The sequence below is a fragment of the Falco cherrug genome, chromosome 1 (assembly GCF_023634085.1).
Source record: "Falco cherrug isolate bFalChe1 chromosome 1, bFalChe1.pri, whole genome shotgun sequence".
Taxonomy (NCBI): Eukaryota; Metazoa; Chordata; class Aves; order Falconiformes; family Falconidae; genus Falco; species Falco cherrug.
The window spans coordinates 20,405,703-20,417,990 of NC_073697.1; the positions used below are offsets into that span (position 1 = coordinate 20,405,703).

At 36.0% G+C, this 12,288-nt stretch overlaps 1 protein-coding gene across 5 annotated transcripts in view; it reads left to right on the forward strand.

Moving 5' to 3' along the window:
- Nucleotides 1-12,288, forward strand: part of PRDM5 (PR/SET domain 5) — an 87,128-nt gene that overhangs the window by 27,701 nt on the left and 47,139 nt on the right. For 3 of the 5 annotated variants that reach the window (XR_008729842.1, XM_055696400.1, XM_055696418.1), the window contains 5 exons: nucleotides 301-393; nucleotides 674-795; nucleotides 3,113-3,192; nucleotides 9,658-9,742; nucleotides 10,992-11,149. Coding sequence is in view for 4 of the 5 variants with exons in the window: in XM_055696400.1 (XP_055552375.1) it covers nucleotides 301-393; nucleotides 674-795; nucleotides 3,113-3,192; nucleotides 9,658-9,742; nucleotides 10,992-11,149 (538 nt within the window). In the remaining variant the exon portion in view is untranslated. The remainder of the gene's footprint in view (nucleotides 1-300; nucleotides 394-673; nucleotides 796-3,112; nucleotides 3,193-9,657; nucleotides 9,743-10,991; nucleotides 11,150-12,288) is intronic. The other 2 variants (XM_055696405.1, XM_055696408.1) reach the window with 2 other exon arrangements.

The following is a 12,288-nucleotide window of genomic DNA, read 5'->3' on the forward strand; positions in this document are numbered from 1 at the left end:
TTCCTTTTAGTCTATAGTGGAAGTTGGGTTTGTGCTGTACAGCTAGTTAAGTAAAATTTTACATCATGCAAAGTAAGATTTATCTGTATGAGGATACAGAAGTATGATCCTGACTCTTGCTGTTTATGCATTTGATTAGTCCCATTAAATTCTAGAAGAGTTCACATATGGAACAGATTACTCACTTAAAGATTTGCAGAGCTGTATATATGTTTTTAGCTACTGCAAGCCTGTGTAAGTTGTAGAATTTTCCTCTTATTTTGTGTTTTTTTATTTTTTTTATTTTTTATTTTGCTGTAGTGTACTTCAGTGCACAGAGAATGTCAGCCCAGGAGACTCTTCAAGAAGTTTTCAGTGCTCTGTTTGCAATACTTCCTTCAGCTCAGAATTGAGGTTTTGTGTCTGAGTTACTGGACTGCTGTCATATCATTGCTGGCCTCCCTTTGCATGTTAGCTTTGAAGCTTGTTAGTTTATATGAATCCTAACAGTGAAAGAAGTCAAATGCTTTCATTCCTATTTGCTGTAAGTAATGCATGAGGTGGCCTTGGAACTCTGCAGTGCTGCATGCATTAAGCTCAGAGTACTTGTGATGTGTCTGGTTTCTGTAGATACTGCTTTATGTGTTGCTTTTTTTCTGTTGTTTTTTTTTTTTTTACCAATTACCCTGTATAGTTATGAACAGCACAAGGAGGCATGCAGAGGGGACGCCAGATTCATATGCAAGGCAGATAGCTGTGGGAAGAGGTTCAAGAGTAAGGATGCCCTGAAAAAACATAAAGAAAATGTTCACAGTGGTAAGAAAGAGTTTAGTGTTTCTTCGTAAAAAACCCCAATCTTCTAACATGTTTCTAGCCTTGAATTTGCAAATCAGGGTAAACATTTTCTTTGGTTTCTTTTTTAATGGATTCATTTGTAGCAAAAAGAAAATTAAGAAGTAACGAATTGCAAGAATACCTATTTCTCCTCCCCTAGGGACAAATTATTGTATACCTGATGAATCATTAGTCTACTGCAGAAAATGTAATAGGAATCTGGGGAAGTTTAAACTAGGCAAATATTAGATAAAGCAAAACATTTCAGTACTGAGGAAAGTCAACCACTGGCACAAACTGCTACAGGAAGTGGTGAGTTCTTGATCTTTTGGTATTTTCAAGACACAATGGGATGTCTTTCTGGAAGATATGCTTCACAAACAATTAGGCTTGATGAGGGTATTGCATAAAATTCTATAGCCTCTGTTGTGCAGGAAGCCAGATCAGACAATCCACTAGTCCCGTTAGGCTGTAGCGTTTTTATATCTGTGCACTCTGAATCAATAGTTTTCAATCAGGCTTCACTCTGTTTTCATGAAAGGGCAAAATACTGCTCTCAGGTCCACAATGCAGATCTCAGTTCTGTCATTCTGGTCTCTGCATGTCCCCTCTCAATGTCAATGGCAGATCAGTCTGTGTGGGGACAGCAGAATACCAGAGTGCAAAGAAAACAGTCTTTAGTTGATGATGACAGCACTGAGATGCTTTGTAAGATTTTTCATTACATGAAAGCTCTTTCTTCTGCCAAATCCTTACAGTGTACAGAAACCCTTCCAAAACTGTTCTTAGAAAGGATTATCTCCTTTTTTCAGTATCAGTTAAGAATTTTCTTCATCCATGAGCGTTGTTATGTTTAGGCTTAACTTTGGTCAGTTATGTATTAGTATACAAATTCCGCATTTCTCTTGAATGATCACTCCAGACATGACTGAGAGCACATGCCTGGAAGATATTTTTGCTCTGGCTGCACAATGAGCAGAGCTTTTATTTTACTGCTTGGGAGTCACAGAAACCACAACTGATGTCGGTGCAGGAAGGAAAATAACCTACTACTGTTGAGGGAGGCTTCTAGAATTCCTTCCTGCTTTGTGTTTACCTGGAGGCAAGGGAAAGTAGAATGGGTTATGTGTGTTGACTGTTATGCAAAGCTGTGAACAGATACTCACTATCACCCTTCTCTCCTCTGAAAAGGTATCATTAATGTTCTTGTAACTTGAAGTACTAATAAGTGTATTCCTGTATTTATATGTATATCAGTATATATAATTACTTGTAAGTTTTATAACAGCAAATGCGTATGTGAGATTAAGTATATCTTTGTAGTACAAACTTAAGTATCAAACCAATCAATTGACAGGATGCATTGTAGTAAGAAGAATCAACATAATATGAATACTTTAGGACAGTAAGAGGAGGAAAGATAGAGGATGCTGAGAGTCTGAAAAACTGAGCTGAAAGCTATCTTAAGGAGTTCGTTTATGATCCATACTTGCTGTGTGGTTGACTAAGGAGTACTCCTCTTTTTTCTGTGCCTGTTCTTTTTAGTGTTCAATGTAGTATGAGTACTTTTTACATAAGCTAGGAAATATCTTGCACGAGCAATTATAACGAAGAATTAAGTTTGTGGTAGCTTTGTCTTGTAATAAAATAGCCTTGTGGGTTACTAAAATTAATTTCAAAAGGTAAATAGATAAACCCAATTAAATGCTCGGTGACTTTTTAAAGCAACTATGAAAAGGGAACGAAAATACATCTGGCAGCTGACCTGTAACTTGTTTTATAATTTACATTTTAGACGAGATTTGAATTTATGATCTGGTGCTAATACAATTTCCCTGTCTTGTTCAGTTGAAGATCATTAATAATATTTGATATAGTAGAATGCTTAATGCTTTCTGAATAAAGAAAAAGGGGAAGTGGTGGTTTTTACTTCAGTTTGGGATCTTTTTTGTCATTGCTGCACTAATTCCTACTGGGAGAAATCAACTGTTTAGTTATGAAGTGAGTTGTTCTCAGTTTTGAATTGTGCTCATCGAGTTGGATTGATGATACATAATAACATCTATTTGAAGGGTTTTTTTTCTTTATTGTTCTACTTTTCTTGATTTACATTCCATCAGTAACTGGTTTGTTGGACACCCACAGAGAACTGATATGGAACACTTTGAAGATGGGATACAAATGTAAAAATCTTGTCAGTCAAATGACCAGTGAAAAGTCACAGACTCAGTGGAAATATTTAGGTTCTTTCTTAGCACTTCCTTTTTAAGATGGTGGTGGTATTTTGTTTCTGTTTCAGGAAATTCTAGGAAGAAGCTGATGTGTTCCGTGTGCAATAAGAAATGTTCCTCAGCAACAAATCTCCAAGAGCATCGAAAGGTCAGTAAGATGAAGGCTAACCCACAGCAGGCTTTGACTTCACTAAGATGAGAGACTGTGCTGCTTAGGTCACTTAAAAGCTGCTGTAATGCAAACCTTTGGGGTAATCTTTCATGGTTGCAAACCCAGTGTATTTTATTGTGGGTATTTATTTTTGTAATCACAAGTGGTTAAACCAGAAATCTTCCTAAAGTTTTAATGCATCTTTTACCAAATACAAAGATGTTTGTGCTTTTATTGTTCACACATTCCAGGATTAAGTCAAAGTTGCCTGTTGTTCTTCTTAAACTCTAAACTTCTGAAATATCTTACTGCATTCTTAAACACTAAGCTAAATGATGTAACAATAGGATACATACAGGCCATAAAATAGGTTTATGAGCCTTCAGGTTTTGTACAAAATGAATTCAGTCTTTATTACTTTGTGACATAACAGTAAGGGTGTGTTGTTTGTAATTTAGTTGTGCTGTAGTAAAAAACTTTCTTCCCCCAAACCGTATTTTTAATGTCTTTTTGTTGGTGCCCATAATCTTTTATAATCGGAACAGGAGGGGTTAACAGTTTGAAAAGCATCTATTGGAAATAAGGGTGTTCATACAGAAATACAGATGGACTATGAATATGAGATTCTGAATCCATTATACCCAAAGGAAGTCCCTGCAAGATTAATTTGATGAATCACTAAACCCCAGGAGATTCTGTTTTTGCAAAAAGCTACATTGTACTGTTTATCAGATTAACTGTAAGTCTTTAATAATGCTCTGGTTATAACCTGAATCCATTGAGGATATAGATGATATCAATTAAAATATGTTGTTGTAAGGGAAATAGTGCCCCCCCTCCCCCCTTTTTAAACTTGTTTTTCTCTTTGCTTCTATTAATATGCCCTGCATTTCTTTTGTAACAGGGTTGTACTTTGTTACTTCTCAAACCAAATGGTGGTATGCCTGGTCACATCTAATTAGAAGTTTTTACACATCAGTACCCTTTATGTTGGCCCTGAAAAATGCAAAGTATCGTAGTTAGTGTGTCCATTTTATTAAAATATTTGTTTTGTTTCATTAGTTCTAATTCTGTTCAGACACTATGACACACACTAACAGGCTTTCCAAGTAGCATTGATGGTACGTCAGTTGAGTGCTTTTTTATCTTAAAAATCACCGTGAAGATTTTGTGCATAAAAATGTATTTCCTCTTCTTGATTGGATCCTCTTTTAAGATATCCAGAAAATATTCTGGATTCACACCTGTATCAGATAGCGAAGGAGGTTGTATGTGGGACTCATGCCTTCCGTTTGCTTTATTTACTTTGCTCTTGTAGGAAGTGGGGTGGGAACCATTACCAACATTGCCAAAAATATTTAGACAGGCAATAAAACCAGTGAGAAAATAGTAGGTGAAACAGGGAGGAAAAGAGATTATTTTTTTCCACCTGTTTCCTTTCAGTGTAAAGAAATAAAAGTAGAGAATATGAAGGTAAAGTTTAGGAATAACAGAAAATACAACAGAAAGAGAGAAATTTGACAAACATAGAGAAAGAAGGTAATGAGGGTGGCTATAGGGGGGATTGAGATCTGTTTACTCTCTGAAAACATGGTTATTCAGATCTGTAGCTTTCATGTTATCTTTGAAACCCATTTTTAGCTTTGTGTGTCTTGCATATTGCTTGTGCCTGAATGTCTAAAGATAAGCCCTTTCTTAGCCATATATAATTAAACTTTGCTGTCATCATTGCCTGTCCTTTAGTATTAACCTTCTTGTTTTCCAGACTGTTGCTTGTACCATGCTAATTTTTGGTAGCTCAGCTTTCCTTTTTTTTTTTTTTTTTTTTCTGTTTTGTGTTTTTAAGTTTATCTCAATAAATTCAATGAAATGTAGGCCTGGAAGACACCTCAGGAGGTTTTCTAGCCCATTCTGTTTCACAAAGGGGAGTCAGCATGTACTTCAATCATCCTAGATATGTACTGTTTCATCTCCTGAAAAGTTCCACTAAAGAGAGTTCTACCACCTCCATAGATCTCTCTTTGACTTTCAGCTTTAGTGCCATCAGCTGTTTAGAATGTGTTCATTAATCCTGTGTTCTCTTTTGCTGATGTCTATTTAAGTCTTTTTCACTGTAGATTGAGTTAATTGTCTTACCTGAGAGAATGCCAAAGAAGTCACCACTGTTGCCTTTGTAACAGTTATCATATTGCACAGTTGTTGTGAACTCCATTTGCAATTCCTAGGCTGTATGAACAATTATCTCAACCTTTCTTCATACATCTGTTTTTCTGCTTCTGCTTCTAGGAAGCTTTTTCTGCTTCTAGGAAGCTTTTTCTGCTTCTAGGAAGCTTTTTCTGCTTCTAGGAAGCTTTTTCTGCTTCTAGGAAGCTTTTTCTGCTTCTAGGAAGCTTTTTCTTCCTGTGGATTCTCTCTTTTTTTATCTGTATGCTTCTTGAAGTCAGCTGCCCAAACTAGAAGAGCAGTGATGCTTAGTTGAGCACTTGGTAGTGCCAAGTATAGAGGAATGATTGTCCTGAGTTTATTAATACAGGGAATATGTCTATTAATACATCTCAGAATGACAGTGCTTTCTAACAGCATCATCAATCTTGTTATTAGTATTTTGTTTGGAATTCATTAATGTTTTCTCTAGTGGTGCTATGTAAACTGTTGGTTATCATGTAGCATTTGTTCATTTAGTTTCTCCTTCCTATATACTGAGCATTTTGGCACTTTATTCAGTGTTCTAATTATTTTGGATTCTGATCTTGTCTTCCTTAGTGATCACAGTCCTACCTAGAATAGTCTTATCTACACTTTTTAGGTTTTTTGATTTCCAAAACTACTTACCATAATACAATCCTCATCCTGTATGATGCCTACAAAACTTTAGCAACAGTTACAATGTTAATCCACTGGTATTATTGCTTTTTGTGGTGATTGTAATCTTTTTGTTTTCTATTCTGTCTATATCCACCTGTTCTCTTTTCTTTATCCTCCAATTGTCATGTGATATCCTTCTGTCTGATATTCATAACAGTCCATGATTTGGGCTGCTAAGTGATACAGTAGTATAAAAAGAATAAATTCCCAGCAAACATGACTCAGGAAATGCTGTATAGGAGCTTACAGAAGACTGGGTAATAGAATGAAAAAGATTGCTGTAAAATCTCCTTTCTGTGAGTTTCTGATGTCTCCTGCCATAGCAAATGAAACACCACCTGAATTATATTCTGATACTAAGTTCCAAAGTTTAAGTAAAATGCAAAATGCATTCATTCAACTGTGATAATAGTGAGCAAGCAAGCAAGGGGAATGTTGCCTTCATTGATGTAGATTCTTGCTAAAGAGTTCCTTTTGTACCTTAGGCATAGGTGGCTCATGTTTGGGATTTGAATTGATTACAGGAACTTGAACTTAAAAGAGAGCATATACGTGTGAATAGCACAGACTGCCAGGCTTCTTCACTGAGGCTTTACTGTTCTTTTAAGTGGAAAGGGAAGAAAAGTTCGAACAAATCTCAGTGTTGTTCTTTTCCCAGGAAGATGCAGTCAGAATTGATAGTGCTACACTTTCTGTACTTGTTAGTAGACAGAGGGGGTATGTTTCTGGCTGTACAGCAGTGGAGTGAGATTCTAACTCTTGTTGTAGGCAGGTGTTTTCAGCGATAAAGTAGCTAATTCTCCTGTTAAGAAAGAAGATTAAGGACACCTTTGAGTGTCAGGCAGTATAAAGTTTTTTTGACTTTGGAAAAAGTCATGAAACAAGTGCCTGTATGAAATGTAGGATTGTGCATCACTGGTAAGACTAGTTAGTGCTGTTGCCTTTTTAGATTTCTTAGCAGGTTTCTTAAATGAATGTGTAAGATTCCATTAGGAGGTATCCTTTCTGCTGGAGAGAAAGCAACAGAACCAGGAAGGATCCTGCTCTCACCATTTGTTCTAAGAGGTTGAGAGTGTTTTATTGCTTATGAAAAATCCCTGATTCTGTTTTAACTTTGTTGTAGAGCTGGACTTCTTGCAAAACTTTGGTGAGGAGAGTCACCCTTAAACATCACCTGTGATTCCTGTCCCATCCCCCCACTTTTTCACCTACTGGTTCCAAGTGTCTCTGTGTTGGTTTTTTTCCTGCCCTTTTTTTTCAACACTGGGCAGTGTTTTGTTCTACTGTGCAATCTTTATTTTTCACAATCACTGTGAAAGCCATAGAAAGGTAGAGGAAACTAAATTTTGAACACAACTCTAAAATTGTCAGTAGCATTTAATAATTTCAATTAGATGCAATATTCTCATATCCTTGTTCTCTCAGAGCACTGCCTTCCAACAGATAGTCTCATCCAGTTCTTGGAGTGGTAGATTGAAATTCAGATTAGGTTTTGGAGAAGCCGATCATGGATTACTTGTATCTTCAAAGTTTTAGCTCAGTTTCACCCCTAAAACTTTTGAATGACCTCTTGCTTTTCAATAGACCTCATGAAAATTTTAAGATCATCAGTCTTCTAAGTGAAGGAGTATATTTATCTAAGCATATATTAATCTTGTTCAGATGTTTGCTGTTTTATATAGCACTTAGCAAGTTGTTATCTGAAGGTGTAGCTCTTCAAATGCCTATGAAACTATTGTAGGTATAATCTGACTTTAATGTAGCAGAAGTTAAAGCTGATAGCTGTTAGAGACCCCTAACGAGACTAGTTTTGTTATACGAATAAACCATTACATGAGTACTTGTCTGTGGTATTACAGCCTGTATACTTGTGGAGCATGTTGCTTGACAAGTTTTCTTAAAATGAAAATCGATTTGAGTATTGTGCTGTATTTTATTACCATTGTTTTACCATGTAATTGTGCACTTTTCTGAAGAACTAATTAAAAAGTGCCAGCTATAGAATATGTGCTTGATAGCTACAGCTATTTAATGCACATGCACACAGGTCTGTCTGATTCTTTTCTAAAGAATTGATTAGAGTATCAGCTATGGTATATATATTTGATAGCTGTACCTTTTTAATGCACATGCTCCGAAGTCTCTGTTTTGATGCAGATATAATAAATGAGACTGTTTATTGAACAATGCTCCTAAGCTGGAATCAGACATTTGTAGTGTTAAAGCACAGTCTGGGTTCTGATTAAGTATTAAATATTATGTTTAAGAATTACTTACAAGTTATTTCAATTAATTGTTTCAGAGGGGATTCTGATAGTGCTTGGTTGCAGAATTATGTAAACTTCAGTCAACAATTAAAGTAAAATTTGGATCTGTTGGGGAAAGGGTGGAGCAGTAGATTGTGTGCGCATTTCAGAGAAATGAATCTGAAATGCAGCTGGGTAAACAGAATATTTAGAATGAATGATCTTCATTTGAGCTTACCACCTGATTCTGTTTGAGCACTTGGTTAAGCATCACTTCCCAAAGTGTGCAAGGTTGCAGAGGTTGTAGGAAATAAGAACCACTTTTTAGTTTATTAAAACATTTAATTTGCTCTAAAGTTATTTTGTGAGTAGCAGCATATAAACATGGTGAGATAGAATACTTATGGCAAATCTCTTTTTGAGTTTTTTGTTTGTTTGAAGTAGAAGTCTTAGTTGAGCTTCTTTACTGTGATATTCACAAATGTTTTGTATCAGAGTATTGTGTTGAACCTTTGATATTTGTTATTTTTAGCCACTAGATCCTCCTACAGAAGTTTTGCTGTCTAAGGCTGCAGTTCAAAAAGCAATGTATATTGAGTTGCACTGTAGCTAAGCTGAGAAGAGGCTGCTGATGGCAAATGTGTTACAGAGCAGGTGGTGAATGGTAATCTTAGCAGGTGGAGAACTATGTATGTGTTGTGATTTTGGGGGGAGCAAACAATAAAAGACAGGATTTTTTTTTTTTTATTTAATATCAGAAGTTTCAGCTCTCAACTGCCTCTTCTATTTTCCAATATTTAGTCCTTGATGACGTTATGTGCTGTGTGATGTTGAAAATCTTGGTAATGCTTACTGCATTTCCGGTTCAAGAGCCACTGCTGCCCCTCCACTGTCTTACCTCTAAAAGCTTTTAAGAAAAACAGTCCTGAGTTTGATAGCAGTTGTTTTTTAAAATTCTTATAGCAGCTCTGAAGTAGTTACTGTGTTATTTTTATTTATGTCTTGACTGGAAGGAAATGTTCTGAAAAGGTAATCTGCATCTGTTTTTTTAATGCTTTCATTTTTAATGCTTTCATAATAATGTTATTTAAAACAGATCTGATACTGCAAATTTGCATAACTTGTGTTTCTAAATATAGTTTTAGTGATGATTTTTTCTTTGCAGTTATGAATATTTATTTTTTGAAAGATACTGTTTTTCACCAAGGGACTAGTGAGGGGGGAACCACAGAATATTTGTAAGTATTAGTGTAGCTGCTGACTAAGAAGTAGTTACGGGCTGTTAGAGAAGTTCTGTACGTGATCTTGTTTGAGACGCATGTTTATTTATCATTAAACACTTATTTTGCAGGTCCATGAAATCTTTGAGTGTCAGGAATGTGACAAGAAATTTATTTCAGCTAACCAGCTAAAACGCCATATGATAACTCATTCAGGTAATGTGCAAAAATAACGCAAACCTCTCTATATGTGTATATGAATTTAACAAATACTGAATTTTACCCGAATTGGTTTCTCATAGAAGGCTTGATAAATTCTGTGTTGTCCTGAGCTGTTTAAGCAAATCTCAGGTTCCAAGGAAACCTTCTAAGCTATCCTTTCTAAGCCTTTCAAAATCCAGGTGTAATGCTAATAGTTGTCTTTCTGTTGCTGCTTTGTCAAATGATTTTTTCATGCTAGCTGGATAGATGATGTCAGTTAGCTTGGATGGGGCAAAAGACTGCTTTTTGGCTTAGAGAGGAGGTGAAGAACCAATGGTTACAATCTCACGTTTAAGAGAAATGGATGGAAGCTGGGGTATGCTGTCAGACAGAGATCTATGATAAAAAGGGGAACATTCATTCATATGGACGAAAGCAGCTCATACTCCACACAGTTTCACAGACCACACAGAAATGTTTCATTGTGCCTGTCCTCTGCCAGAACAGGTCACTGTGAGCGGGGAGTGGCCTGTCCCTAGGTTTGCCAGTATGACACAAATTGGCTCTGCCAGGATTTCTGATCGCTGCCATCTAGTGTTTCTATATCTTTCACCAGTGATTAGAAACATCAACCAACACAACGGAAACACAAACATTGTTCTGTCAAATACATTAGCATTTAGAACAAGGTTTTTACAGCTGCGTAGTAGGCTTACAGTTTAACTTTTCTTGGTATCAGTCCTCACCAAATGCTCATTTCTTGTAACATAATCTATATCTCAGAGGCTCCTAGCTTTCTGTTGACACTTTTGAATGAGCACTAATGTAGTTAAGTTGCAGTCACCATTTGAAGCATAAAGGCTTTTTGCATAGGAACTTTTGGTTTTGGAAGCTAATATGTATATTGTTAATTAAGTTTTAAAACATTTAAACTGTCATGCCCTCTTTCACATTTGTAATCTGGAAACAGAGTTTTAGTCTTTGAAGTCATTCTCTTTTGATTTAAGCTAATTAATCAGAATTCAGTTTTAGTGATGATTATTGCAAAGAATGTGCCAATTTCTTGAGATACACCATGGCTCATCTTTTGTGAAGTGACTTAACTGTCTAATATAGAGGGCATTAGATGTCTTTCTAATTGGTTTAATCTTAATTGGGTTGACTTAATTGCAAAAATCTCTCTGAGGAGATGACTGTCTCTGCCTTTCATCTTCTCCCCCCCGTATAAACAGGAGATTAAATGTCCCCCACTCATTTTCTGCAGAAAAACGCCCCTACACCTGCGAGGTTTGCAATAAGTCCTTCAAACGACTTGATCAAGTGACTGCACACAAAATAATACACAGTGAAGATAAACCTTATAAATGCAAGCTTTGTGGAAAGGGATTTGCCCACAGAAATGTTTACAAGAATCACAAGAAGGTAAAGCACTCTGCTGTTGTTGTTTACAGGTCTGCCAGCCTCAGATTTGCAGATTATTTTTTTCTTTTAAGTGGTTCATCATTAAGCTCTGGCATGCTTATAAACATGGGATTGAAGTATTGGAGAATGTATTTTTTAGTGTTACTTGTTATATCCAAAATCTCAAAATACTAAATGAATTCTAGTTAAAAAAAAAATAAAAAAAATTAAATAAGCAGAAGGAAATCACAGTTAAAAGCATGAGTAAATCCCCATTTTGAGTTTTCTGGGGGTTTTGTTGTGTGGGGTTTTTTTTTGTGTTTTTTTTTTTTTAGTACTAGGTTATTGAGTCAAAATGTAACTAATGTAAAATGTCTTCAAACTTTTGTTTTTTTAAAAAAATACCATATTTGACTAAAACTGAGTGTAGTCCTGTTGCAGTCATTGCTGCACCTAGCAGTAGATGCTTTCAAACTATGTTGTATTTGCACTGGGTAGTTTTCACACATTAAAACATGAGAAGAAACATTACCTGAAAAATAGGCTTATGAAGGGATGCTCTGCTTCTGTTGTTTTAAGCTCAAATCTGCTTGGCCTAATTTCTATAATGCCTATCATTATTTTTAACCTGGGGTTACATTTTTAATGGCAAGGCTATATCCATGACTGCTATTTCAGAATTACAAGACTCTAAAAAAGAAAGGGGACACCTCCCCCCCCCCCCCCCCCCCCCCCCCCCCCGCCCCCGATATACCCATATTTACAAGTCTTTTGCAGTTTGGCTCACGTTATATGTCATCTGGGAATTTGGCACAGGATCTTTGCACCATTTCTTGCACTTTCAGCCATAAATCATCTAAGAGTAATAATAACGCCTCTTTCAGGATGGAAGTGGTGATGACTGTCTAAAACAGAACGAATGCAGAAGCCTGCTGAAGGACAAGATTAGCTCCCCATTATGCTGTGATTGTATCTTATTTTTTAGACTTTATTAAGAAAATGGGGCAAAAATCTCACAAATTGGATATGTTCTAAGGAAAAGGTATAAAATACTATCTGGAAAGATACTTCTATATCTGAAATGAATATTTTTTACATGTTTCCTTATATTAATTTGCAGTGGATGACTGGTAGGGGGTTTGGGCTGAAAATGGACTTCA